A 27,424-nucleotide genomic window follows, 5' to 3' on the forward strand; every position below is an offset into this window, starting at 1 on the left:
ACTTCTTCCCAGCTGCAGTGTTGAGTCATCGAGCGTGGCTAGTCTAAATATTATGATCAGCTATTTGTAAAAATTCCAGGCAGATGATGCCGCAACTGAGATGATTCAATTGTGGAAACCACAAAGAGGAAGTTAGAGGAACATGACGGGATAAAAGCGGATTGCTGGAGTGAGTGGGAACTCACTCCATCCCAACATGAGGAAGAATTTGCTCAGGGGTCTGACTCCTCATCAGTACAACACCTTCCCAGACCCGAGTAACCTGCAGGAAACTCGATCAGGGTAAGAAGTAGAAAACTTTTAAATCTCGTGGCTGAAATATTTGAATTAGGAAAAAACTGTAAAACTTTTTATTTTTAAATCTGGTGATAGTTAGCAGGAAAAACAACAACAACTTGTATTTATATAGCACCTTTAACGTAGTAAAACGTCTCAAGGCACTTCGCAGGAGCATAAATCAGACAAAAACTGACACCGAGCCCCATATGGAGATATTAGGACAAAATACTGTGGATGCTGGAAATCTGAAATATAAACAGCATCTGTAGAGAGAGAAACTGAGGTCAGGTTGTCACTGAAACAGATTATCTGGTCATTGTCACATTGCTGTGTGTGGGAGCTTGCTGTGCATAAATTGGCTGCCGCGTTTCCCACATTACAACAGTGACTACACTCCAACAGCACTTCATTGATTGTAAAAGGCTTTGAGACGTTGGAATGGGGTACTGAAGTTGCATGTTCAGCCATGAACTCATTGAATGGCGGTGCAGGCTCGAAGGGCCGAATGGCCTACTCCTGCACCTATTTTCTATGTTTCTATGAGACGTCCGATGGTCATGAAAGGTGCTGCAGGAATGGGAGTCCTTTGTTTTCTTTTGTCTATTCACACTTGAGTTGAGAGACAGGAAGATGTGAATAAACTGGCTGAATGGGTGTGTAAATTTCAAATGAACTTCAGTATAGATCAGTGTGAAGTAGTGCATTTTGGTAGGAGGAATAAGGAGGCCACATATTACTTGGGAAATAATGGTCTAAATGTGGAGGGTCAGAGGGATCTGGGGACAGATAAACATTGCTATGCAGGTTAATAAGGCTATAAACAGCAAACCAGGCACTGGGGTTCATTTCGAGAGGGATAGAATTTAAAAGCAGAGAAGTTGTGTAAAACCAGTATAGAACCTTGGTTGGACCACACTTGGAGCACTGCGCACAGCTCTGGTCTCCATATTATAACCACATCCTATTATTAAAAGGATATAGAGGCACTGGAGAAGGAGCAAAAGACATACCAGAACTGAGAGGTTATAATTATCAGGAACGACGGAACAGGCCGGGGCTCTTTGCTCTAGAAATGAGAAGGCTGAGAGGTGACCTGATAGAAGTCTTTAAAATTATGAAAGGGTTCGATAGGGTAGACGTAGAGATGATGTTTCCACTTTTGGGGGAGACCAGAACTAGGGGGCCATTATATAAGATAATCTGTAATAAATTCAATTGGGAATTCAGGAGAAACCTCTTTACCCAGAGAGTGGTGAGAAAGTGGAACTCGCTGCCACAGGGAGGGGTTGAGACGAATAGTATCGATGTATTTAAGGGGAAGCTGGATAAACACACGGGGGAGAAAGGAATAGAGGGATATGGGGTGAGAGGAAGAGAGTGGGAGGGGGCTGGTGTGGAGCATAAACCCCGGCAGTGGGGCCTAATGGCCTGTTTCTGTGCTGTACATTCTATGACAGTAGACAGATACACTGGGCTATGGTGGGGAGGATTAATATCCGGCAGTCGTTACACTGCAGACCGAGAGCTTCAATCCAGATTTATCTTTCAGGAAAGTCAACAACTGGTGGCTGTACCTGGCAGTGTTCACTCCGCTCTTGGGCAGTCTCAGCTCTGGCTATGCGATGGTCTACTCATCTCCCGTAGTCCCGGAACTGCAGCAATCTTCCAACCCGAAACTTAGACTGAATGACAAGAGCGCCTCTTGGTTTGTGGTAAGCAAAGGAAATAACTGATGTGTTTAGGGGGATGAGAGGCAGAGTCAGTTACAGCAGACAGTGTAGAGGGAGCTTTACTTTATCTAACCCCATGCTGTACCTGCCCTGGGAGTGTTTGATGGGACAGTGTAGAGGGAGCTTTACTCTGTATCTAACCCGTGCTGTACCTACCTTGGGAGTGTTTGATGGGACAGTGTAGAGGGAGCTTTACTCTGTATCTAACCCCCTGTACCTGCCCTGGGAGTGTTTGATGGGACAGTGTAGAGGGAGCTTTACTCTGTATCTAACCCCCTGTACCTGCCCTGGGAGTGTTTGATGGGACAGTGTAGAGGGAGCTTTACTCTGTATCTAACCCCGTGCTGTACCTGCCCTGGGAGTGTTTGATGGGACAGTGTAGAGGGAGCTTTACTTTATCTAACCCCGTGTACCTGCCCTGGGAGTGTTTGATGGGACAGTGTAGAGGGAGCTTTACTCTGTATCTAACCCCGTACTGTACCTGCACTGGGAGTGTTTGATGGGACAGTGTAGAGGGAGCTTTACTCTGTATCTAATCCCCTGTACCTGCCCTGGGAGTGTTTGATGGGACAGTGTAGAGGGAGCTTTACTCTGTATCTAACCCCGTGCTGTACCTGCCCTGGGAGTGTTTGATGGGACAGTGTAGAGGGAGCTTTACTTTATCTAACCCCCTGTACCTGCCCTGGGAGTGTTTGATGGGACAGTGTAGAGGGAGCTTTACTCTGTATCTAACCCTGTGCTGTACCTGCCCTGGGAGTGTTTGATGGGACAGTGTAGAGGGAGCTTTACTCTGTATCTAACCCTCAATGTAGTGGAATATTATCCCAATGTACACTAATGTTCTCATGTTGTTGAGCGGAAGAAATAAGGATTGGAAATTGTTATGTCTTTAATACTCTTATAAATGACTCCACGAGGTCTGGTATTGTACTTGAGCTGTTGTGACCTTAGTCCCATTTATTGTAACTCCAGAGTGAGGCACAAGCACGGTGGGCAGCCTTTTATACTGGGCCCTGCACACCTGGGCAGGTGACCCTCAGGTCTCCCACCACAGTGCCCTCTGGTGGTACACCTTGTGTGACTATACAGTTAGTATACATGGTCTACATACATGACAGAAATTATTTTGTAGAAGAGATGCAATGTTACAGGACAGAAGGAGGCCATTCGGCCCAACACAATGTGCCGGCTCTGTGATCGAGCTGTGTAATGAGTCCCGTTCCCGTGCCCCTCAATAGTTTTCCATTCTCGTTGCTATCGGCTGCCTGACGCTGTGGATTCGAATTGTTTTTACAGTCTGTCTTCAGCTTGGGCATGGTGTTCGGAGGAACCAGCACCATGTTACTCAATGACTTGCTTGGCCGCAAGCTGACCATCATGATCTCCTGCCTGCCCTCAGCATTCGGATTCGCCTTGATGGGCGGTGCCCAGGCACTGTGGATGTTGGACATGGGCCGGGCACTGACCGGTATCGCGGGAGGGATGTCTGCTGCCTCGATTCCGGTAAGACGGGAAAGAATGACCTGGCGTCAAATCCCCGAGAAGGACAAGCGTAACCAAGACCAAGCTCAGGGGGGGGGGGGGAGGAGTGAGAGGGGAAGGGGAGGAGGTGGGGGAAGGGGAGGCGTGAGGAATGGAGGGAGGAGGTGGGAGTAAGGGGGGAGGGGGAAGCGGGGGTGGGGAGGAGTGGGAAGGGGAGGGGTGGAGTGAGAGTGGGAAGCGAGGGAGGGGTGGTGGGGGTGGGAGGGAGGGAGGGGTGGAGGTGGGGATGAAGGGAGTGGTGGGGGATTTGACCCCCATCTCGGGGGGATACGCTCATGGGCAGGACGAGATGCAGTGCAGGAGAGGGCAAAGCAGATCAGATGATATTGTGTGATGTTGCACAGGACCAAGGGACGGTTAAGTGAGAGAAATCCCGGAGTTTTCAGATCATTATTAGTGTCGGAGATGGAGCCTCCAATTCCGGATTTCAGCAGAGGGAGAGTGCAGGGAGCAGGTTGAGTTTTTTGGAATTATTTTGTATACCTATTCCGGGGATATGGGCAAGACATTATTTAAAAACATACATTGTGTTTTTCCAGGTTTATCATTCAGTTTAACAGTGTACATGATGGGTTATTTTATATTTTGTAGATAGGGGTGGCCATAGGCAGACTGGACCAAAGCTTTACAACTAAAATTTAAGTTCCATGAAACAAATTTGCGTAACAGCACTGATTGAAACAGTAACTTAAATTTATATAGCGCCTTTAACAGAGAAACATCCCAAGGTGCTTCACAGTGACGTAATCAAGCAAAAATGAACAATGAGCCAAAGAAGGAGATATTAGGAGTGACAAAATGCTTAGTCAAAGAACTGCGTTTTAAAGAGGTTATTAAAAGAGGAGAGAGAGATGGAAAGGTTTAGGGATGGAATACCAGAGCATGGGGTCTAGACTGCTGAAGGTTCGGACACTAATGGTGTAGTAAAGGACCAGCAGAGCAGGTCTCCGGTCGTCCTGGTTAACCCTTGCCCCTGGACCAAGACCTCGCTCGGTCAAGCCCGTGTGGTGGCTGGTGTGCAACGGTCACCCCACGTTAAAACAATCCACGCACAGGCATCTTCCACCCTTCAACATGTAGTTCGGGTCCTTCATTCGAAACACCTGTGAACTCATCCTTTTTTGGTGTGGAAACAAGTCATCCTCGGTTCGAGGGACCTATAATAATGATGATGGGCAAGATCAGCATTTATTGTCCATCCATTTTAAAGTGGAAGCTAGATAAGCAGATGAGGGAGCCAGGAATAGAGGTTGTGCTGGTGGAATGAGAAGCAGGGAGGGAGGAGGCTCCACTGGAGGGGAGTGGGGGGGGAAGTACACGCAACTTTCGGTCTTCGGTGAGAGAGAGCTACCCACAGAGCCATGGGGACACCAAGATTTGTTAGGATAAACAGCTCAAAATATCTGAAGATTAAGGGGGCTTTAAACTTGCTGTGTGCCCCTGCTCTGCAAGACCTCATGGTGTCCATGCAGCTGAGGGATGACGCCCACAGTTCCCCCAGTGTAGGTGACAGCTCACACCGACACCAATGTCCAGCCAGTTCTAAAGTATTCTTGCCTTTTCTTGCCCAGGTTTACATTTCTGAGATATCAGTGGCCAAACGGAGAGGAAGACTGGGAGCTGGGCCCCAGTTTATGCTCGTCTGCGGATCTCTCTTGCTCTACGCATTGGGTGAGGGAGTGTGTACAATGGGAGTGAATGGGAAGGGGTTTGATCCATTGGGATTGTGTACAATGGGAGTGAATGGGAAGGGGTTTGATTCATTGGGATTGTGTACAATGGGAGTGAATGGGAAGGGGTTTGATCCATTGGGATTGTGTACAATGGGAGTGAATGGGAAGGGGTTTGATCCATTGGGATTATGTACAATGGGAGTGAATGGGAAGGGGTTTGGGTCCATTGGGATTGTGTGCAATGGGAGTGAATGGGAAGGGGTTTGGGTCCATTGGGATTGTGTACAATGGGAGTGAATGGGAAGGGGTTTGGGTCCATTGGGATTGTGTACAATGGGAGTGAATGGGAAGGGGTTTGGGTCCATTGGGATTGTGTACAATGGGAGTGAATGGGAAGGGGTTTGGGTCCATTGGGATTGTGTACAATGGGAGTGAATGGGAAGGGGTTTGATCCATTGGGATTGTGTACAATGGGAGTGAATCGGAAGGGGTTTGATCCATTGGGATTGTGTACAATGGGAGTGAATGGGAAGGGGTTTGGGTCCATTGGGATTGTGTACAATGGGAGTGAATGGGAAGGGGTTTGGGTCCATTGGGATTGTGTACAGTGGGAGTGAATGGGAAGGGGTTGAACTTATCATCTGATTGTAAAATCTGTTCATTTTATGTGAATGGGAAAGGATTGGAGAGTAAAGTTGAGGCTGAACCTTTTGTTTTCTCAGCCCTGATCCTGTCATGGCGTTGGCTGGCCGTTGTTGGGGCGATTATACCGACTATAATGATTATTATTCTGTGCTTCATGCCGAAATCCCCTCGCTATTTAATCTCCAAACACCACAAGGACGAAGCCATGGAGTCACTGGCATGGCTACGGGGGGCTGGGGCCGAATACCAACTCGAATACCAGAAGATCGAGGACTCACTGAACAGGAATGTAAGTGGTCATTGTTTTCAGCCCAGAACCAAATGTGAATGGCCGTGCATGATTTGAAGAGGACCAGGGGAGATCTCCCTGGTGCCCTGGCTAATATTTATCAGTAAAAAGCAGATTTGCGGATCACGGGAGCTTGCTGTGTGTACAACGGTACTTCAAAAGTACTTCATTGGCTGTGAAGCGCTTTGGGGGTTGTGAGAGGCGCTATAGAAATGTAAGTTCTCTCTGAGTCCTTGTGTACTCTCTTTCCCTCGTGGGGGAATCTAAAACTAGGGGGGGGGGAATTGTTTGAGAATAAGGGGTCGCCCATTTAAAACGGAAATGAAAAGGGATTTCTTCTCTCAGAGGGTGGTGAATCTGTGGAATTCTCTACCCCAGAGAGCTGTGGAGGCTGGGTCATTGAATATATTTAAGATGGAGATAGACTGATTGTTGAACTACCGGTGAGTCGAGGGTTATGGAGAGCAGGCATGATGAAATCAACCATGATCTTAATGAATGGCGGAGCAGCCTCGAGAGCTCCGATTGGTTGACTCCTGCTCCTATTTCTGATGTTTCACTTTTCGAGCAATGTGAGATTGTGGCTGTTTTCCCGATCAGGACACACGGATGTCGTGCTCTGACCTACGCCTGCCCTTCATCTACAAGCCCGCGCTGATTGCGATCTTCATGAGGGTCTTCCAGCAGCTCAGTGGGATCACCGTCATCCTGGTAAACATGCAGCTCATCTTCAACAGTGCGCATGTGATCCTGGTGAGTACCAGCAAGGCACATTGCCATCAACTAATCAGGCCGGGCACCCATTCATTCTCGGGGTGTGGGCGTCGCTGGCAAGGCCAGCATTTATTGCCCAGACATAACGGCATCACTAGGGTATTTCAACTGAGACATTAAACCGAGGCCTCTCAAGTTGACATAAATCAGCCAGGGCTCCTGCTCCTGATCACTGTCCAGTGACCCCTGGGTTAGAGAGAGAGGGGAAATCAGCCAGGGTTCCTGCTCCTGATCACTGCCCAGTGACCCCTGGGTTAGAGAGAGGGGGAAATCAGCCAGGGTTCCTGCTCCTGATCACTGCCCAGTGACCCTGGGTTAGAGAGAGGGGAAATCAGCCAGGGTTCCTGCTCCTGGATGGTCAGTGTGTGGTCATCGGGAGAGTTTATGATCAGGCTGTGCAGTGATGACTTCCCTAGTTCAATAGCTGCCGGGCACGGTCTATCGGGGATATGTCTTCCCTCCGTCCGGTAATCCAAAACCCAAACGCTGTCATTCAGTCTCTGCTTCCTAATTAAAGGCATCTTTGCTCCTGTCGTTGTCAACTTTGCGGCCTGTGCCCTTTTCCCAACATTCTCTCCTCTCGTTGTTCCCCCTTTCTCTCTCTTTCCCCGCTTCTCTGTATATCCTCCCTCTCCCCCCGATCCCAGCCGTTCTCTCCCCCCCCACCTTCTCTCTCTCCCCCCACCCACTCTCACCCCCCCACTCTCCCTCCACCCCGCTTCTCTCTCACTCTTTCCTTCACCACCCTCCCCTCCGTCTCTCTCCTTCCTCCCCCCGTCTCTCTCCCTTCCCCCTCTCTCTTCCCCCCCTCCCCGTCTCTCTCTCTCTCTTCCCCCCCTCCCCCGTCTCTCTCTCTCCCCCCCTCCCCCGTCTCTCTCTCTTCCCCCCCTCCCCGTCTCTCTCTCTCCCCCCTCCCCGTCTCTCTCTCTCCCCCCCTCCCCCGTCTCTCTCTCTTCCCCCCCTCCCCGTCTCTCTCTCTCTTCCCCCCCTCCCCGTCTCTCTCTCTCTGTCCCCCCTCCCCGTCTCTCTCTCTCTTCCCCCCCTCCCCGTCTCTCTCTCTCCACCCCTCCCCCGTCTCTCTCTCTTCCCCCCCTCCCCCGTCTCTCTCTTTTCCCCCCCTCCCCGTCTCTCTCTCTCTTCCCCCCCTCCCCGTCTCTCTCTCTCTTCCCCCCCTCCCCGTCTCTCTCTCTCTTCCCCCCCCTCCCCGTCTCTCTCTCTTCCCCCCCTCCCCATCTCTCTCTCTTCCCCCCCTCCCCATCTCTCTCTCTCTTCCCCCCCTCCCCATCTCTCTCTCTCTTCCCCCCCCTCCCCGTCTCTCTCTCTCTCTCTCTCCCCCCTCCCCGTCTCTCTACCCCCCTCCCTGTCTCTCCCCCCTCCCCCGTCTCTCTCTCTCCTCCCCTCCCCCGTCTCTCTCTCTCTCTCCCCCCTCCCCCGTCTCTCTCTCCTCCCCTCCCCCGTCTCTCTCTCCCCCCTCCCCTGTCTCTCTCTCCCCCCTCCCCCGTCTCTCTCTCCCCCCCTCCCCCGTCTCTCTCTCCCCCCTCCCCCGTCTCTCTCTCTCCCCCCTCCCCCGTCTCTCCCCCCCTCCCCGTCTCTCTCTCTTCCCCCCCTCCCCCGTCTCTCTCTCTCTCTCCCCCCCTCCCTGTCTCTCTCTCTCTCCCCCCCTCCCCGTCTCTCTCTCTACCCCCGCTCCCCCGTCTCTCTCTCTCTCCCCCCCCCCCCGTCTCTCTCTCTCCCCCTTCCCCCGTCTCTCTCTCTCTCCCCCCCTCCCCGTCTCTCTCTCTCCCCCCCCTCCCCCGTCTCTCTCTCCCCCCCCGTCTCTCTCTCTCCCCCCCCCTCCCCTCCCCTGCGTCTCTCTCTCCCCCCCGGTCTCTCTCTCCCCCCCGTCTCTCTCTCTCCCCCCCCCTCCCCCTCCCCCCGCGTCTCTCTCTTTTCCCCCCCCTCCCCCGTCTCTCTCTCTTCCCCCCCCTCCCCCGTCTCTCTCTCTCTCCCCCCCCAGTCTCTCTCTCTTCCCCCCTCCCCGTCTCTCTCTCCCCCCCCTCCCCCTCCCCGTCTCTCTCTCCCCCCCCTCCCCCTCCCCGTCTCTCTCTCCCCCCCCCTCCCCCTCCCCGTCTCTCTCTCCCCCCCCTCCCCGTCTCTCTCTCCCCCCCCCCTCCCCGTCTCTCTCTCCCCCCCCCCTCCCCGTCTCTCTCTCCCCCCCCCCTCCCCGTCTCTCTCTCTCTTCTCCCCCCCTCCCCGTCTCTTTCTCTCTCCCCCCCCTCCCCGTCTCTCTCCCTCTCCCCCCTCCCCCGTCTCTCTCCCTTCCTTTTCTCCCCCCTCCCCCATCTTTCTCCCCCCTCCCCCTCCCCCCTCCCCCCTCCCCTATCTCTCCCCCTCCCCCAACTCTCTCTCTCTCTCTCCCCCCCCCCCCCCAGGCACTAACTGATGCAGTTCTCTGCAGCCAGGGAAATATGATGCGGCGCTGGTCGGGATGGTGCGATTGGTGTCCGTGTCTGTTGCTGCGTGGCTGATGGACAAAGCTGGACGACGGAAACTTCTCTTTGTGTCAGGTAAAGTGAGACAGGAGCTGTAACGTGTCAAAGTGCGGTGGTCCTGGCTCCCCCGATGGCTCAGTGAGTGGACACCACGCCTGCTGGGGTACTGAGCCACGGCGGGGGAGGGGAGGGGAGGGGGAGCCCAGAATCCATCACTGGGCTGTGCTAAGTCATCCGGGGTGGTGTTGGGGGCGGGGGGCGCTAAAATTGGTCGTGGCCCCCGAGTTTGGGAAAATCAGCCAGGGTTCCTGCTCCCGACTACTATCCCGAGACGCCAGTAAGGCAGAATCAAGCTTAGCTGTGATGACGCCCATAGTCCAATACCCTACTGACTCAGTCTCAATCCACTCGATGGGCCGAATGGCCTTCCTCTGTGCTGCATCATTCTATGACTCCTCCAATCAGAGGGCACAATGTGGGGCGGGGGGGGATTGACTGGGGAAGGACGAGGAAGCGATTATGGACAGGATACCATTACCACAGCGATCCTCCACAAAACCTGCCGCTCAGCACAAAGCCGAAATACCAGGAGCCAATACCCCTGGCAGCCCAGCCCAGCCCAGCCCAAGCTACCCCGAGCCCAGTGCTACAGGGTTCGGAACATCAGCTGATTTTTAAATTAATTCTGGCGATGTGGGCAAGGCCGGTATTTATTGCCCGGCCCTAGTTGCTCTGAGAAGGTGGTGAGCCACGGGTTGGATACAAACGGAGGGGCCACCTCAGAGGGTGGTTAAGAGTCAGCCAACGTTGGTGTGGGACTGGAGTCACCTATAGCCAAGACCGGGTAAGGACAGCAGGTTTCCTTCCCTGAGGGACATCGTGAACCCGTTGGGTTTTTACGATAATCCGACAGCTTCATGGTCACTGTTCCAGACTCCAGTTCTCAGACTGGCATTCCTTGGGATATTGGTCCAGTAACAGAACCATGGCACCACCATACCTTTCAATGTATGGCTCACTCACACCAGGTTAATAGTCACCGTAACCATCGAGGAAACTCATTTCTCTTTCTCCTCCCCCTGCCAGGTGCAATTATGTTTATCTCCACGTTGGCTCTGGGAGTCTACATCAAGGAGGATGAACTAAAACGTAACCTCACGGCCACCGCTAACGCCTCCATTGTGGGCGCTGACCATCCAACAGCTGAGCATCTACTTCAACACAACATGGCACACTGGCTAACCTTCATTCCTCTAATCGGGATCATGGTTTACATATTCGGTAGGTCCCACTGGGAGTGTTTGATGGGACAGTGTAGAGGGAGCTTTACTCTGTATCTAACCCCGTGCTGTACCTGCCCTGGGAGTGTTTGATGGGACAGTGTAGAGGGAGCTTTACTCTGTATCTAACCCCGTGCTGTACCTGCCCTGGGAGTGTTTGATGGGACAGTGTAGAGGGAGCTTTACTCTGTATCTAACCCCCTGTACCTGCCCTGGGTGTGTTTGATGGGACAGTGTAGAGGGAGCTTTACTCTGTATCTAACCCGTGCTGTACCTGCCCTGGGAGTGTTTGATGGGACAGTGTAGAGGGAGCTTTACTCTGTATCTAACCCCGTGCTGTACCTGCCCTGGGAGTGTTTGATGGGACACTGTAGAGGGAGCTTTACTCTGTATCTAACCCATACTGTACCTGCCCTGGGAGTGTTTGATGGGACAGTGTAGAGGGAGCTTTACTCTGTATCTAACCCCGTGCTGTACCTGCCCTGGGAGTGTTTGATGGGGCAGTGTAGAGGGAGCTTTACTCTGTATCTAACCCGTGCTGTACCTGCCCTGGGAGTGTTTGATGGGACAGTGTAGAGGGAGCTTTACTCTGTATCTAACCCGTGCTGTACCTGCCCGGAGTGTGTTTGATGGGACAGTGCAGAGGGAGCTTTACTCTGTATCTAACCCCGTGCTGTACCTGCCCTGGGAGTGTTTGATGGGACAGTGTAGAGGGAGCTTTACTCGGTATCTAACCCCCTGTACCTGCCCTGGGAGTGTTTGATGGGACAGTGTAGGGGGAGCTTTACTCGGTATCTGACCCCCTGTACCTGCCCTGGGAGTGTTTGATGGGACAGTGTAGAGGGAGCTTTACTCTGTATCTAACCCCGTGCTGTACCTGCCCTGGGAGTGTTTGATGGGACAGTGAGGGAGCTTTACTCTGTATCTAACCCCCTGTACCTGCCCTGGGAGTGTTTGATGGGACAGTGAGGGAGCTTTACTCTGTATCTAACCCCCTGTACCTGCCCTGGGAGTGTTTGATGGGACAGTGTAGAGGGAGCTTTACTCTCTATCTAACCCGTGCTGTACCTGCCCTGGGAGTGTTTGATGGGACAGTGTAGAGGGAGCTTCACTCTGTATCTAACCCCGTGCTGTACCTGCCCTGGGAGTGTTTGATGGGACAGTGAGGGAGCTGTACCTCACCAAAGGATGACGGAGATGTGGAGTAGGTTCCGAGGGCAGGTCGAGGCGGACAGTGTAAATGGGCTGAGGTGGGATTGAGTGAGAAGGCAGGATGGCCGGGGGCTGAGAAATGTCCGAAGCCATGGGCTCATTGGGCCTAATGGCGGCTCTTGAGTTGCTGGAACTGGGTTTGCCAATTGCCTGTGTGGTTGAAGACTGTTTCCTTTTGCCGTGTGTACAGGCTACGCCTTGGGCTGGGGACCCGTCACCTGGCTGCTGATGTCGGAGATTCTTCCAATCAAAGTCCGCGGGACGGTATCGGGTGCCTGCGTGGCAGTCAGTTGGATCACAGCGTTCATCCTGACACAGTGGTTCCTGCCAGTGAAGGTTGGTTTGTTCGAGGACATCTGTGCGTACAATCCGCTTTCTCCGGTGGGTCGCAGATAAAACTCCCGCATTTTTCTTCCCATGCAGTTTTCTTTGTCGCCTCTCCCAGGAGACAACACGGCTGTTTGTGGGCAGGGTGAGTGAGGAGGCCATTCAGCCCCTCGAGCCTGTTACACAGGAACAGGAGGAGGCCATTCAGCCCCTCGAGCCTGTTACACAGGAACAGGAGGAGGCCATTCAGCCCCTCGAGCCTGTTACACAGGAACAGGAGGAGGCCATTCAGCCCCTCGAGCCTGTTACACAGGAACAGGAGGAGGCCATTCAGCCCCTCGAGCCTGTTACACAGGAACAGGAGGCGGCCATTCAGCCCCTCGAGCCTGTTACACAGGAACAGGAGGCGGCCATTCAGCCCCTCGAGCCTGTTACACAGGAACAGGAGGAGGCCATTCAGCCCCTCGAGCCTGTTACACAGGAACAGGAGGAGGCCATTCAGCCCCTCGAGCCTGTTACACAGGAACAGGAGGAGGCCATTCAGCCCCTCGAGCCTGTTACACAGGAACAGGAGGAGACCATTCAGCCCCTCGAGTGTGTTACACAGGAACAGGAGGAGGCCCATTCAGTCCCTCGAGCCTGTTACACAGGAACAGGAGGAGGCCCATTCAGTCCCTCGAGCCTGTTTAACTCTGGCAGCCCCTGTTCCAGTGTAAAGTTTGAACGGCATTTGTGAATTCTGGAGAGTTGGCGCCCTCAGGAGAGGAGGTGGTGAAACAAGAGGATCCAATACATGTCTTGAAACAACTTTTGCTTTTGTAGGATTCCTTTGGCCTCGCCGTTCCCTTTCTGTTCTTCATGGTGATATCCGCCTTGTGCATAATATTCACTGCCATCTGCATTCCCGAGACAAAGGGGAAAACCTTGGAGCAAATTGAAGAGGAGTTCCGGAACCCGAGGGCCCACATCAACGGCGACAACAGCTGAAGTGGGAAGTGGACTTGGAAAAATTGAAGGTTGACGGATTGTGATCACGAACTCCTCGTCTCTCTCTCTGTCCCCGTGAGGGCAGACTAATCCTCAACCACAATGAGTATTGTCCACATTTCTTCCACACACTCATCTGGGTTAATGGGAGGCAAGAGTGTGTCCCCTCCCATAGACCTACACTGTCTCATCAAACACTCCCAGGGCAGGTACAGCACGGGGTTAGATACAGAGTAAAGCTCCCTCTACACTGTCCCATCAAACACTCCCAGGGCAGGTACAGCACGGGGTTAGATACAGAGTAAAGCTCCCTCTACACTGTCCCATCAAACACTCCCAGGGCAGGTACAGCACGGGGTTAGATACAGAGTAAAGCTCCCTCTACACACCAGGTCTGTGACTTGGAATGCTACTTTTCATGAACTAAATTACACTCCAACACAGCTCGGATCTCCCACACTGCACAACGATTTTACGTGGCTTGTAAATATACTGAGTACGTTAGCTATTCAGACTGTAAATGTTGGTGTCTTTGTACATAACGGGATGTAAATCAGTCATTGGTACAAAATGAAACATACATGAAGAAACTAAACCCACAGTGTCCTCACTTTTTACAATATAGTCAAGATAACCAGGACCCAGGAATCTAATCGAGGGGTTCGGGGGGGTGTTATATACAGAGTAACAGATACCTGGGAGTGAGTTACAGGCTGGGATTGAAGCTCCTTGAAAAGGTCCAGTGCCACACAGTGAGTTTGAACACACAGGTCCGTACCTGATACTTTGAATTTCTCCTCGTGGCAAATCGGCTTTTTGTCTGTGTTGTGCCCGAGTAAATTTCAGTGATGCTGTAACCCTCTTCCAGCACAAGAGAGGAGACGGACGGAGTAAAATCCTTTTTATTTCACAGTAAATGATCATAAAGTTGTGCTTCTACAAACAGACATTTAAATAATTTTTGGAGGACAAAGTGCAGAAATTGAGTGAGCCCCCCCCCCCCCCCCCCACTGAGACTGAGCGACCCCCCACTCCTCCCCGGTTAGTGTGTGGCTACCACAGATATATAACTGGGGGCAGGGGGAATCGCCCCCTCCCTGAGCTGCTCCCACTTCCCTGGAGGAACCCCCGTTTATGCGTAAACAGATTGTCCGCTGGAGAGGGAGCAGCCAAGGGGAATCTCCCGGACTGTGTCTGTTACCGAGATGCTCGTCTAACATCCTTGGACTGTATTCTCCTCCCCCTCCCCACAAGATGCCCCTGGAGGAGGGTGGTGTGATGCAGCTTGCTGTCTCCACTCCCTCGGACACTCCACTGTCTGAGCCTGGCAGGTCCAGCACAGGCATCACGCACTCCAGTCCACCTGCCTGGCACCTCGCAGTATCTGTGCTCCCTTTAGACAGACACTTTTATAAAGTACATGCTCTTCTTAAATAGACTGGTTACATATTAAGTAAACAATAAATAGCTAAGCTTATTAACTCTAAACAGAAGCAATAATTTATAAGGATTGACATTTTGATAAATGAAAGCCAGAGCCTGGCCAGGCTCTACACAGACCCCTCCCTCCACACAGACCCCTCCCTCCACACAGTCCCCTCCCTCCACACAGACCCCTCCCTCCACACAGTCCTCTCCCCGTCTCACCTGAAGGCACCAACTCTGGGTGGGAAAGGAGATGGCCAGGCACTGATCACCCAATACACACACACACACACACACACTTTCCACAGTGATCAGGAGCAGGAGCCCTGGGTGATTTTTCCCACTCTTGCTCAGAGAAACCTTGTAGCCCCCCCACCCACACCCGTGTTGTCCAGCCGAGACCGGTTAGCTGACGGGAGAGGTGACCTGGGAACATTCTGGTCTGTTTAAAAGGTTAGCACAGTTTAAACTCACAGCAGTGCTCGTTCTCCAAGGGTAGCACCAGTAACGTTACACCACAAACTGGGGGTGGCAGACGGGAATGTCACGCTGGGAGATTACCGAGGGTTCAGAGACCCCCAGTGTGTGCATTGGTTCTCTGAAGCTGGTACACTCAGCGCTGCTGAAACCCAGCAACGGGCACCGGAGCAAAACTAGCCGCCAATAAATAAGGTTCATCACAAGAGGTGCAGAATATAAAATCCCAGAGGTAATGATGAGTCCGTATAAAACCTGAAGGAGCAGGTTGGAGGAGTGTGTGCAGTATGTCTTCACACTGCAGGGAGGATACTGGGGCTTCAGAGAGGGCACAGCACCAGGTACGAGGAGATACAGAGAGAGGTAGATCGGGAAAAATTGGGGTTTCTCTTGTTAGTCCAACACAGAGGTTACTGGGTGACACGATAGAAGCATTTAACATTAGGAAAGGACGGGAAAGATTAGATAATGGAGGGGCCAGATTAAATGAGAGAGATTTGGAAGGGGGTGAATTGGGCCCACCCGGCATGCGGCCTGTTACACACAGCAGGAACGGGGTACTGAGGGAATGATCAGCCATGATCTTATTGAATGGTGGTGCAGGCTCGAAGGGCCGAATGGCCTACTCCTGCACCTATTTTCTATGTTATTACCTGGGCGGCAACATCGAGGGCCTCACACCACAACTACCGCAGGAATTCAGCTTCACATCCCACTCCTCTCCTGGCCCCAGTACCTCAGCCAATTGACCTTTGTCCTATACAGCGAATGAGAGCCGGCTATTGAACTGTGGTGTGCATCGCAACCAAACCAAATCCTCTTCCTACTCGACATTCACATCACAGCCTGGGGGTGGGGGGGGGGGCGAAGGAGAGGGGAATCACTGGATAGTGATCAGGAGCATGAACTCTCTCCCTACCCCTTCCTTTGGCCAACATCTGCCAACTTAGCTGCTGTGAGATCGTCTCAGCTCTCTTCCCCCCCCTGCCCCACGCTGAACCAGCGCTACTCCAGGTCAGATTTACAGGTAGAGATTCTGGAGCTTGCGAGGGATCGGATTCAGCTCCACTGGTGCCTGGTGTTGAAGGAGATTTCCTGGATGGAGCGATGCGCTGTATTTATTGGAGTGCAGGTTGGAGGAGATGCGGGGTGTGGAGAGTGAATCATTCCTGCACCTCCCCCAGCACCGCAGACTGAGCAGGATCACCCTGTAAAGAGGCTCACGTGGTTTCTCATCACGTCACAGAGCAGAAGGGCACTAATACCATAATTATAAAACACAAAACCTATAAATACACGACTGGTACCTCATCACTTTTAACTCCAAACCACGCACAGTAAATGCTCATATACATAAACTAACTCTGGGGAGCGTGTTCCAGGGGGCATTGAATGGTGCTAACAATGCCTTGCCCCACACCGATTAGCAACCCAATTTACTAATGGGAGTCTATTTCACAGCACACAGCTCAAAGGAAAGTCTGCATTTAAAATCCAGCTAGTTATTTACCTGATGTCAGTTAGCAGGCTGTCCCAGACCATGGAATAGATGTGTAGTGAACTGTCCCTCTGTATTACCCCCTCTTAAATCGCTAACAACCAGCCCCTTGCACAATCACAAACAATTTAACATTGCTGTTAGACGTACAATTTAGGTCGCTTTGTGGTTCTGCACTTGGCTGTCTGTTTGGGATTGGGAGCAGATACGACAGCAAATGAACAGGAAGAGGCAGCACAGGCAAACACCACCCAGGCCCTGGTCTGGGATGCTGACCTCACACTGGGCCAAATACTCCCAACACCTTTGCACCCGCATGGCTCAGAGCGAGAGTTTAAAGAATGCCCCTGGCCCAGTATACAGCATATGCTGGGTCCTGTAACGCCCAGCAGGCAAAGCCTATAGTACGGGTTTGTACAGGCTCGCGGAGCAACCCTCATTCACACCAGGTTGGAATCCAGTCAGAGATAGACGGCTTATCCCCACCGATCGACCCATCGGCACTTTGTACACCTTCTCGTGGGGCCCCACACGGTGCACGGCCCATGCTGTCAGTGCTGCGGGCAGCCCCCAGCTCGAGCCGCTAACACAGGCTGGTGACGCGGTTTACACATCGCTGCCGCCTGTCTTCCGCTCTCCCAAACCCGGGACACTGCACAGGCAGGGCTGCGAGAGTCAGAAACGCAGCTTGCTATTTGTGGGAGCTTGCTGTGCGCAGGTTGGTTGCCGTGTTTCCCACGTTACAACAGTGACTACACTCCAAAAGTACTCCATTGGCTGTAAAGCGCTTTGGATGTCCGGTGGTCTTTCTTTTGCAAGATTATGCGCAGAGACAGATCTTGAACAGTCGTTGCCATGGTTTCCAAATATCCCCCCGCAGCACCAAGGGGCAGACGGTGAGTGAGAGAAGCTGGGTCACATTGAGCAACTGCTCCCAGCGGAAGAGTCAAAGCCACTTCGCAAAGTGCGGGGGCAGACAGAGAGCACAATCGCAGAATTTCAGCTATCAGGAGAGTTTGGATAGGCTGGGGTTGTTTGCTTTGGAACACAGGAGGCTGAGGGGAGACCTCATTGAGGTGCATAAAATGATGATGGGCCTGGATAGAGTTGATAGGAAGGTCCTATTTCCCTTAGCAGAGGGGTCAACAACCAGGGGGCATAGATTTAAAGTAATTGGTAGGAGGTTTAGAGGAGATTTGAGGGGCAATTTCTTCACGCAGAGGGTGGTCGAGGTCTGGAACTCACGGCCTGAAAGGGTGGTAGAGGCAGAAACACTCACCACATTTAAAAAGTATTTGGATGTGCACCTGAAGTGCCGTAACCCACAGGGCTATGGACCTAGAGCGGGAAAATGGGATTGGGCTGGGTAGCTCTTTGTTGGTGGGCACGGACACGATGGGCCGAATGGCCTCCTCCCGTGCTGTAAATTTTTATGATTCTGTACAATGACCAACTTTTCAATTAGTAGACAAAGACCCCTTCTCCCTGCCCCAGAATTAAAGAGCTGTAAACAGCAGCAAGTTCAATATTAAACCGCGCTTTAAGACACCGACAGAAATGGTGGCAGTGACCAGAGTCCCATTATTGCTGTAACACAACAGAATCTGCAGATGGTGCAAAGCTCCCAGCTGATGGGTTGTATCACACCCACACTTGTTCAACATCATAATTCGAGTAACAACCGCATCTGTTGTGGCCATAATACAAAAACAGACTGCCAAACGCCCAGCGATTTACAGTAGGTAAACTCGACTAACTACAGCCCGGAACAAAAACCCACATCACTGGGGCAAAAGTACAAAAAAAACGCTATCTTTAAAAAGAGCTGGGAATGCCCATCAGACAAGGAGAGCCCATTAGTGTCCGGCTGTCTGTGCAGCGTGCAGATCACACACACAGATACCATAACGCTCTGCCTCCGGGCGTCCTCTCACTGCACTGCCGTCTCGTCAACGATCGTCTCCACCGGCTTGTCCTCGTCGGTCATTTTCCGGTCTTGGAGCCTGGCGTAGGAAATGGCATCTCCCCTTGGGGAGAGTGAACAGAGAGAGAGAGCGAGAGAGAGAGAGATGGGCAACATGAGCAAGCGTACAACACAAGCCGGCGGTGAAATGTAACATCCCCAGCGGCCAGGCGCTCGACTGCTTTGCCAGGGTTTAAAAAGATCCAAAATGCCACGGGTTTATTTATAGCTCACGGCGGGAGGCGGCTCACACTCCCTCCTATTCCTGGTCACCTGCACCATGAAACATCCATGGGTGGCCCTCATCATAGAGTCTTACAGCACAGGAGGCCATTCGGCCCATCGAGCCTGTGCCGGCTCTGAGAGAGAGCGATCCCATTAGTCCCACTCCCCCCCGTTCTCTCCCCACAGCCCTACAAAATTTCCCCCCTTCAAGTATTTATCCGATTCCCGGTTTGAAAGTTACTATTGAATCTGTTCCCACCGCCCTTTCAGGCAGCGCGTTCCCGATCACAACAACTCGCTGCGTTAAAACATTCTCCTCAAACCCCCTCTGGTCCTTCTGCCAATTACCATACTGTGTCCTCTGGTTACTGACCCTCCTGCCCCTGGAAACTGTTTCTCCCGATTTACTCCATCAAAACACCTCATGATTTTGAGCACTGCGATTAAATCTCCTCTCAACCTTCTCTGTTCTGAGGAGAACAACCCCAGCTTCTCCAGTCTCTCCACATAACTCGGGTCCCACATCCCTGGAACTGTTCCAGTAAATCTCCTCCGCCCTCTCTCCAAGACCCTGACATCCGTCCTGAAGTGCAGTGCCCAGAATTGGACACAATACCCCATGGGGCCTCACAAGATGATTTATGAAGGTTCAGCAATAACTTCCTTTAAGGCCACGGACACCAGACGTTGTACGAGGGGGGGCCCTGGTGGCTTCTCCCGCTGATTGGTCAGTCCCATGGTAACCCAGGGAGACACAACACATGTGTGGCAAGAATACCCACCGTCAGGTAAAGATTTTCTCACGCTGAGAGTATGGGGTCCACAGCTGCCCTCTACTACCCTGCCCGAGTGCCTCAAGCAAGGGGTGCAGACAGGCTATTCAACTGCAAGGGCATCGCGGCCAAACCTAACCCGGAATACACACTGACATACCCAGATATCGGTAGATCAGTTCGGGAAGACAACCACTAGTGATCAGCAATTTTAACTAAGTGAGTACTGACATCATTGTGTCAGTCAATGAGTTGGAGGTGGGGTGGGACTTACTGCAGGACTCACATCAAATATTTTACAGCAGAGTCTATTTAAACAGCAAACAGTCTACTGACTCAGCAAACAGAGACTATTTAAAATTAGTGTACACGAACTGCAGCAGACAGAGCTCATGCCAGAGACTACAGCAACGTCTCCCGATAAAAGCAGGATCGTTTCCCAGTCACCGACAGCAGTCCGATCTCCGGGCGGGATTGACCAGGGGGGTGGGGAGGGAAATGGAGAATTACCCAACCGTCCGACAGGAATACTGGTGTTGCTATAAGCAGCCCAATTTTAATGATCAAGCACAACTCGTTACTCACAACTATTATCCCAAATCCTGTGAAGCTTTCGGATCCTTTGCCCCACTCCAGTTCTGCCCCACCGCCAGATACCCCAGACTCCACGCGGTATCCACATAAACAGGACATCATCGGCCACCACCACTCAATGGCACAGGAACCGGTTGCACCCATATAGGGACAGGCTTCCATTTTGTGTTCCCTGATCTTTTCCGCCGTTTTTTGGCAAATACGAAAGTTGGTTTAAGGTTATGCATGCTGGGACACAATTGGTCAACATTTCGAAGCTGCCCACCTTAAAATGAGATTGAATCTCACCAGGAACCGCGCTGCGGAAGTTTAATGCAGACTCACTTTTTGCCGAGGGACGCCAGTCCGTACAACACCCCCGAAGCAAAAGCGATTGCATTTCCAAACAATGTTGTGAAGGAAAACCGTAGGAATACTGGAAAAATCGCCAGCCTGTGGGGAAAAAACACATCTCAGATTCGCTGCAGCCAGATTGTCGCAGACACCAAGGCCAGAGCTGAGAAACCAGGCCGATCTTCCCCAGCAAAAGGGGAATCAAGGTCCAGAATCACTCCCTCAGTACTGCCCCTCCGACAGTACGGCGCTCCCTCAGTACTGCCCCTCCGACAGTGCGGCGTTCCCTCAGTACTGCCCCTCCGACAGTGCAGCACTCCCTCAGTACTGCCCCTCCGACAGTGCAGCACTCCCTCAGTACTGCCCCTCCGACAGTGCGGTGCTCCCTCAGTACTGCCCCTTCGACAGTGCAGCACTCCCTCAGTACTGCCCCTCCGACAGTGCGGTGCTCCCTCAGTACTGCCCCTCCGACAGTGCAGCGCTCCCTCAGTACTGCCCCTCCGACAGTGCAGCGCTCCCTCAGTACTGCCCCTCCGACAGTGCAGCGCTCCCTCAGTACTGCCCCTCCGACAGTGCAGCGCTCCCTCAGTACTGCCCCTCCGACAGTGCAGCACTCCCTCAGTACTGCCCCTCTGACAGTGCAGCACTCCCTCAGTACTGCCCCTCCGACAGTGCAGCACTCCCTCAGTACTGCCCCTCCGACAGTGCGGTGCTCCCTCGACCAATGTCCACAATCACATTCACCCCCCCCCCCTATCTCCAACAGGGGCACTGGACCCTCAGTTACATTACCGAGCAGTCACACTGACCACCAGCTGACCATGTACTAACTGTGAGCGGCATTGACTCCGCATGGGGCCCTCTGACCCCAGCACTTACCCGCAGTACAGGAATGCTTTCTGCCAGTATCGGAGTTTATCGGCACGGGCTGACACAGTGTTTGCAAACTCGATAAACTGGCAGCAGAACGGAGCTTCACAGAGGAAAAGGATAAATGCATTCAGCCTGCATGTGGGGAGATAAAAGGGCAGCTTTATAGCACGCAACATACAGAGGACACGCTGGAATCACCATCAAAACAAACTGGTTAGATCATAACTCAAGATTGTTGACAGTGGTGAGAATGTGGAACTCGCTGCCACAGGGAGGGGTTGAGGTGAATAGTATCGATGCATTTAAGGGGAAGCTGGATAAACACGAGGGAGAAAGGAATAGAATATGGTGATGGGGTGAGACGAGGAGGCTGGTGTGGAACATAAACACCAGCACGGAGCGGTGGGGCACATTCTGTATTGAACAGATACTGGGAGGAAAGTCTTTATTCAAAGGGAGTGGGAACAGTTTGCAATAATTCACCTTGCAGGGATGTTGAGTTGGGACAGTCCGGGGAGAGAGGAGCCGAATGGCCTTCCTGGTCTTAGATACTTACGACAGCCGCTGCAATGGGAACCTGTGACGTTTGCTGTGACACTGCCTCACCCTGCCCCACACGGCCACTCCCACTGTTAGTGCTCAGGGCAATGTGTCCCACTGCCTGCAGGAGTCTCGGCACCGACCGGCCCAAAACCTCGCTCGGTGGGCCAGGGCACGTTGAAAAGAAAAAAGACTTGCATTCATATAGCGCCTTTTACGACCACTGGACATCCCAAAGTGCTTTACAGCCAATGAAGTACCTTTTAAAGTGCAGTCACTATTGTAATGTGGGAAACATGGCAGCCAATTTGCGCACAGCAAGCTCCCACAAACAGCAATGTGATAATGACCAGATAATCTGTTTTTGTTATGTTGATTGAGGGATAAATATTGGCCCCAGGACACCGGGGAGAACTCCCCTGCTCTTCTTCGAAATAGTGCCATGGGATCTTTTATGTCCATTTGAGAGGGCAGATGGGACCTCAGTTTAACGTCTCATCTGAAAGACGGCCCCTCTGACAGTGCAGCACTCCCTCAGCACTGCACTGGAGTGTCAGCCTGGATTTTTGGGCTGAAGTTCCTGGAGTGGGATTTGAACCCATGACCTTCTGACTCTGAGGAGAGGGTGCTGCCCACTGAGCCACAATAACTAGAAGGAAGGAGAATGCCACTAAACACAACACAACTAACTTCACATTGCAATCTTTAGACTGTTTGCTGGATTCTTTCATTTATTTTTAAAAATCAGGAAACTGTGGCTGAGGGAGAGAGCTCGGGATTATGGGAAGTCAGTGAGGAACTTGAGCAGGAAACAGAAAGATGAATCTAGCTTCCAACGAGGAGATAAAGCGTGTAAGACAGGCTGCTCAGAGCAGTGGCTGAAGTTGGAAAATAAAGATAAGGCAGTGGAAAGAACTAACGGTATAAAGAGAGGGAGAGAGACTGCATTTATATTGCGTCGTTCCCGACCACAGGACGCCCTAAAGCGCTGTACAGCCAGTGAAGTATTTTTTAATCTCCAATGAAACATAGAGTAGGAGTAGGCTATTCGGCCCTTCGAGCCTGCACCGCCATTCAATAAGATCATGGCTGATCATTCAACTTCAGTACCCCTTTCCTGCTTTCTCTCCATACCTCTTGATCCCTTTAGCTGTAAGGGTCACATCTAACTCCCTTTTGAATATATCTAATGAACCGGCATCAACAACTTTCTGTGGTAGAGAATTCCACAGGTTCACAATTCTCAATGAAGTACTTTTTAATCTCTGATGGTGGTGAATCTGTGGAATTCTCTGCCCCAGAGAGCTGTGGAGGCTGGGCCATTGAATATATTTAAGGCAGAGATAGACAGATTTTTGATCGATAAGGGAGTGAAGGGTTATGGGGAGCGGGCAGGGAAGTGGAGCTGAGTCCATGATCAGATCAGCCATGATCGTATTGAATGGCGGAGCAGGCTCGAGGGGCCAAATGGCCGACTCCTGCTCCTATTTCTTAAGATCTTATGAAGTGTAGTCACTGTTGTAATGTAGGAAATGCGGCAGCCAATTTGTGCACAGCAAGCTCCCACAGACAGCGATGTGATAATGACCAGATAATCTGTTTTAGTGATGTTGATTGAGGGATAAATATTGGCTCGGATACTGGGGAGAACTCCCCTGCTCTACTTCCAAATAGTGCCATGGGATCTTCTACATCCACCTGAGGGGGCAGACGGGGCCTCGGTTTAACGTCTCATCGGAAAGCCGTTGTCGGCGGAGATTAAAACTGGGCGGCCAATCGGAGCCCGTTAGTTTCTGACGATGAGTTAGATTAGAATTACTCCCACATGGGAGGCAGGCAACAGGCTCAGACACACACAGCGAAAACAGCAGAACTTCCAAACGTGCATTGCACAGGCACCGAGCACCGTTACTTACACCATCCAGACGCCAGCGGCAATGTTGAGGGGATCGATCGTCACACAGTTCCACACTCCCGCTATTGCACATGCTGCAAAACAAGCAGGAGAGAGCGTCTCAGTACTGTCCGGAACGACAGGCGGGTTACACAACACCCCTGGGCACTGCTGCCACATCCAACCAAGGCCGCGCTCCACTCAACCTTCCTTTCTAGCCCCTTGTCACCGCCAAAACCCTTTACACTCTTCCCTCCTTACTGTGCTCAGATCGAGAGTCCCTACACGCTGCTTTACTCCAACTTCAACTGTCCGCCGTGGCTCAGTGAGTGGCTCCCTCGCCTCGGACTCACACTGACTGCCTCAACCCCTCCCTGTGGCAGCGAGTTCCACCTTCTCACCACTCTCTGGGTAAAGAGGTTGCTCCTGGTCTCCCCACACATTGCACTAATGACATTAGACGCGCAAAATACCCACCAATGTTCTGGGCCCAAACAAAGTACTTGGGGTTAATGATGTTGCTAAAAGCTCCCCACCCCCACCCAAGGTCCCAACAACTTGCATTTATATAGCGCCTCTAACGTAGTAAAATGTCCCAATGCGCTCCACAGGAGCGATGAACAGACTCTGACACCGAGCCACACAAGGAGATATTAGGATAGATGACCAAAATCCTGGTCAAAGAGAGAGGGTTAGAGGGGCTCCGGTGTCGGAAGCTGTTAAGCCACACAGCAGCATGGTGAAATAATGCCGATTACAGGTCTGTCCCCCGGGGAGGGGCAATAGCCCAAGAGGATGAATTAAGTATGGTTGTACCCAAATTAGCATCGATCGTTACCCAGAGAGTGGTGAGAATGTGGAACTCACTACCACAGGGAGGGGTTGAGGTGAATAGCACGGATGCATTTAAGGAGAAGCTGAATAAACATAGGATGGAGAAAGGAACAGAAGGATATCACAGAAATTTACAGCACGGAAGGAGGCCATTTTGGCTCATCGTGTCCGCTCCGGCCGATAAAGAGCTATCCGGCCTAATCCCACTTTCCAGCTCTCAGTCCGTAACCCTACAGGTTACAGCACTTCAAGCTGCACATCCAGGTACTGTTTAAATGTGGTGAGGGTTTCTGCCTCTACCACCCTTTCAGTCAGTGAGTTCCACAACCCCACTATTCTCTGGATAAAAATATTTCGCCCTCAAATCCCCTACAAAAACATAAGAAATAGGAGCAGGAGTTGGCCATTCGGCCCCTCGAGCCTGCTCCACCATTCAATACGATCATGGCTGATCTGATCATGGACTCAGCTCCACTTCCCCGCCCGCTCCCCATAACCCTTCACTCCCTTATTGCTCAAAAATCTGTCTATCTCCATCTTAAATATATTCAATGTCCCAGCCTCCACAGCTCTCTGGGGCAGAGAATTCCACAGATTTACAACCCTCAGAGAAGAAATTCCTCCTCATCTCAGTTTTAAATGGGCGGCCCCTTATTCTGAAACTATGCCCCTAGTTCTAGATTCTCCCAGGAGGGGAAACATTCTCTCTGCATCGACCCTGTCAAGCCCCCTCAGAATCTTATATGTTTCGATAAGATCACCTCTCATTCTTCTGAACTCCAATGAATATAGACCCAACCTATCTTCATAAATCAACCCCCTCATCTCCAGAATCAACCGAGTGAACCTTCTCTGAACAGCCTCCAATGCAAGTATATCCTTCCTTAAATACGGAGACCAAAACTGTACGCAGTACTCTAGGTGTGGCCTCACCAATACCCTGTACAGGTGTAGCAGGACTTCTCTGCTTTTATACTCTATCCCCCCGGCAATAAAGGCCAACATTCCATTTGCCTTCCTGATCACTTGCTGTACCCGCATACTAACTTTTTGTGTTTCATGCACAAGGATCCCCAGGTCTCTCTGTACTGCTGCAATTTGTAATCGCTCCCCATTTAAATAATAATTTGCTTTTTTCCTACCCAAGTGGATAACCTCAGATTTTCCCCTTCTGAACCTCCTACCAATTACTTTAAATCTATGCCCCCTGGTTGTTTACCCACTGCTAAGGAAAATAGGTCCATCCCATCCACTCTATCCAGGCCCCTCATAATTTTATACACTTCAATAAGGTCTCCCCTCAGCCTCCTCTGTTCCAAAAAAAAATCTACCCCAGCCTATCCAATCTTTCCTCATAGCTAAAATTCTCCAGTCCAGGCAACATCCTCGTAAATCTCCTCTGCACCCTCTCTGGTGCAATCACATCTTTCCTGTAACGTGACCAAAACTGCACGCAGTACTCCAGCTGTGGCCTATACAGTTCAAGCATAAGCTCCATGTTCTTGTATTCTATGCCTCGGCTAATAAAGGCAAATACTCCGTATGTTGACGGGGTGAGAGGGGGCTGGTGTGGAGCATAAACACCGGCACTGCGCAGAGGGGCCCAATGACCTGTTTCTGTGCTGTACATGCCATTTAATGTCCTAAATAACCTTGGTAAAAAACATTCAACTTCTTTAATTTGGATCAAGGTCACAAAACTGGAGAAACGAAGGAAGGAGAGAGGATCCTGTCAACTCCAAGTGCTGTAACCCATCCACTCTCACCGACAGCGGTTCAGGATTGGATTACCCTGCTGAATTATAGAGAAATTGCCCGTTAAATATGTACGAGCTGCTCGATGAAACAGATTGTGGAAGGGTTCTTGGGTATCACTGACTGAGAGGTGGCTCTGGCTAGAATGGCCTGTAGTTGCAGCATTGAGGCAGCCCCAGCGACCCTCCTCAGCCACCTGCCCAAATCCCACACGTTGTGATTATTCCTCGCACTGCACCAACATGCCAGTGTGCCGTTACACTTTCCTCTCCCCTCCCAGCATTTCAGTTGAGTGGCAACGGAGGGTGCGTGAGATTTGCTGAAAGCAATGACTCACCCAAGCGCCTGGCCAAAGACCACCCTAAGTGGAGGAAGTGCATCCGGGAGGGCGCTGAGCACCTCGAGTCTCGTCGCCGAGAGCATGCAGAAAACAAACGCAGGCAGCGGAAGGAGCGTGCGGCAAACCAGTCCCACCCTCCCCTTCCCTCAACCACTGTCTGTCCCACCTGTGACTGAACAGTCCAATACGGGAATTACAGGCTCAGTCACCTGAGAACTCACTTTTAGAGTTGAAGCGAGTCGAGTTCGAGGGACTGCCTATGATGATGACCCAAGCACCATTCTTTCATAGACAGAGAGTGAACGGACTACCGAGAGGTGATCCCAAACTCAGCTGACCCGTGTCCTAACTCGCACCCAGTCCCGCTCACCCATCACCCCCTGTGCTCACTGCCCCGTGTCCTAACTCGCACCCAGTCCCGCTCACCCATCACCCCCTGTGCTCACTGCCCCGTGTCCTAACTCGCACCGTGTCCCACTCACCCATCACCCCCTGTGCTCACTGCCCCGTGTCCTAACTCACACCGAGTCCCGCTCACCCATCACCCCCTGTGCTCACTGCCCCGTGTCCTAACTCGCACCGAGTCCCGCTCACCCATCACCCCCTGTGCTCACTGCCCCGTGTCCTAACTCGCACCGTGTCCCGCTCACCCATCACCCCCTGTCCTAACTCGCACCGTGTCCCGCTCACC

The 27,424-nt window shown here is 52.0% G+C and overlaps 2 protein-coding genes across 3 annotated transcripts in view; one reads left to right on the forward strand and one right to left on the reverse strand.

Moving 5' to 3' along the window:
• The window catches only part of cacfd1 (calcium channel flower domain containing 1), a 56,297-nt gene that overhangs the window by 22,442 nt on the left and 6,431 nt on the right, over positions 1–27,424 (reverse strand). Inside the window, exons 2-5 of one of the 2 annotated variants that reach the window (XM_070863640.1) lie at positions 23,827–23,899; positions 21,377–21,502; positions 20,489–20,596; positions 14,832–18,636 (exon numbers count right to left, since the gene is read on the reverse strand). In XM_070863640.1, coding sequence (XP_070719741.1) covers positions 18,540–18,636; positions 20,489–20,596; positions 21,377–21,502; positions 23,827–23,899 — 404 coding nt within the window. In that variant the 3' untranslated portion in view covers positions 14,832–18,539. Of the gene's footprint in view, positions 1–14,831; positions 18,637–20,488; positions 20,597–21,376; positions 21,503–23,826; positions 23,900–27,424 lie in introns of those variants that run through there. The other variant, XM_070863639.1, reaches the window with a different exon arrangement.
• On the forward strand, positions 197–14,094 carry slc2a6 (solute carrier family 2 member 6). The gene is made up of 10 exons (XM_070863638.1): positions 197–282; positions 1,829–1,991; positions 3,306–3,512; positions 5,123–5,222; positions 5,947–6,158; positions 6,759–6,911; positions 9,370–9,478; positions 10,490–10,684; positions 12,086–12,231; positions 13,045–14,094. The coding sequence occupies exons 1-10, from the start codon at positions 197–199 to the stop codon at positions 13,207–13,209; spliced, it is 1,536 nt and encodes a 511-aa protein (XP_070719739.1). The 3' UTR covers positions 13,210–14,094.

Source organism: Pristiophorus japonicus, chromosome 20 (genome assembly GCF_044704955.1).
Source record: "Pristiophorus japonicus isolate sPriJap1 chromosome 20, sPriJap1.hap1, whole genome shotgun sequence".
Classification (NCBI taxonomy): domain Eukaryota; kingdom Metazoa; phylum Chordata; class Chondrichthyes; family Pristiophoridae; genus Pristiophorus; species Pristiophorus japonicus.

Excerpts from the sequence above, each read along its gene's own strand:
- slc2a6 (XM_070863638.1), top strand. The coding sequence starts at position 197 with ATGAGGAAGAATTTGCTCAGGGGTCTGACTCCTCATCAGTACAACACC. Across the intron at positions 283-1,828 it reads CTGCAGGAAACTCGATCAGG|GAAAGTCAACAACTGGTGGC; the intron begins GTAAGAAGTAGA and ends TTTATCTTTCAG. Across the intron at positions 3,513-5,122 it reads TGTCTGCTGCCTCGATTCCG|GTTTACATTTCTGAGATATC; the intron begins GTAAGACGGGAA and ends TTTCTTGCCCAG.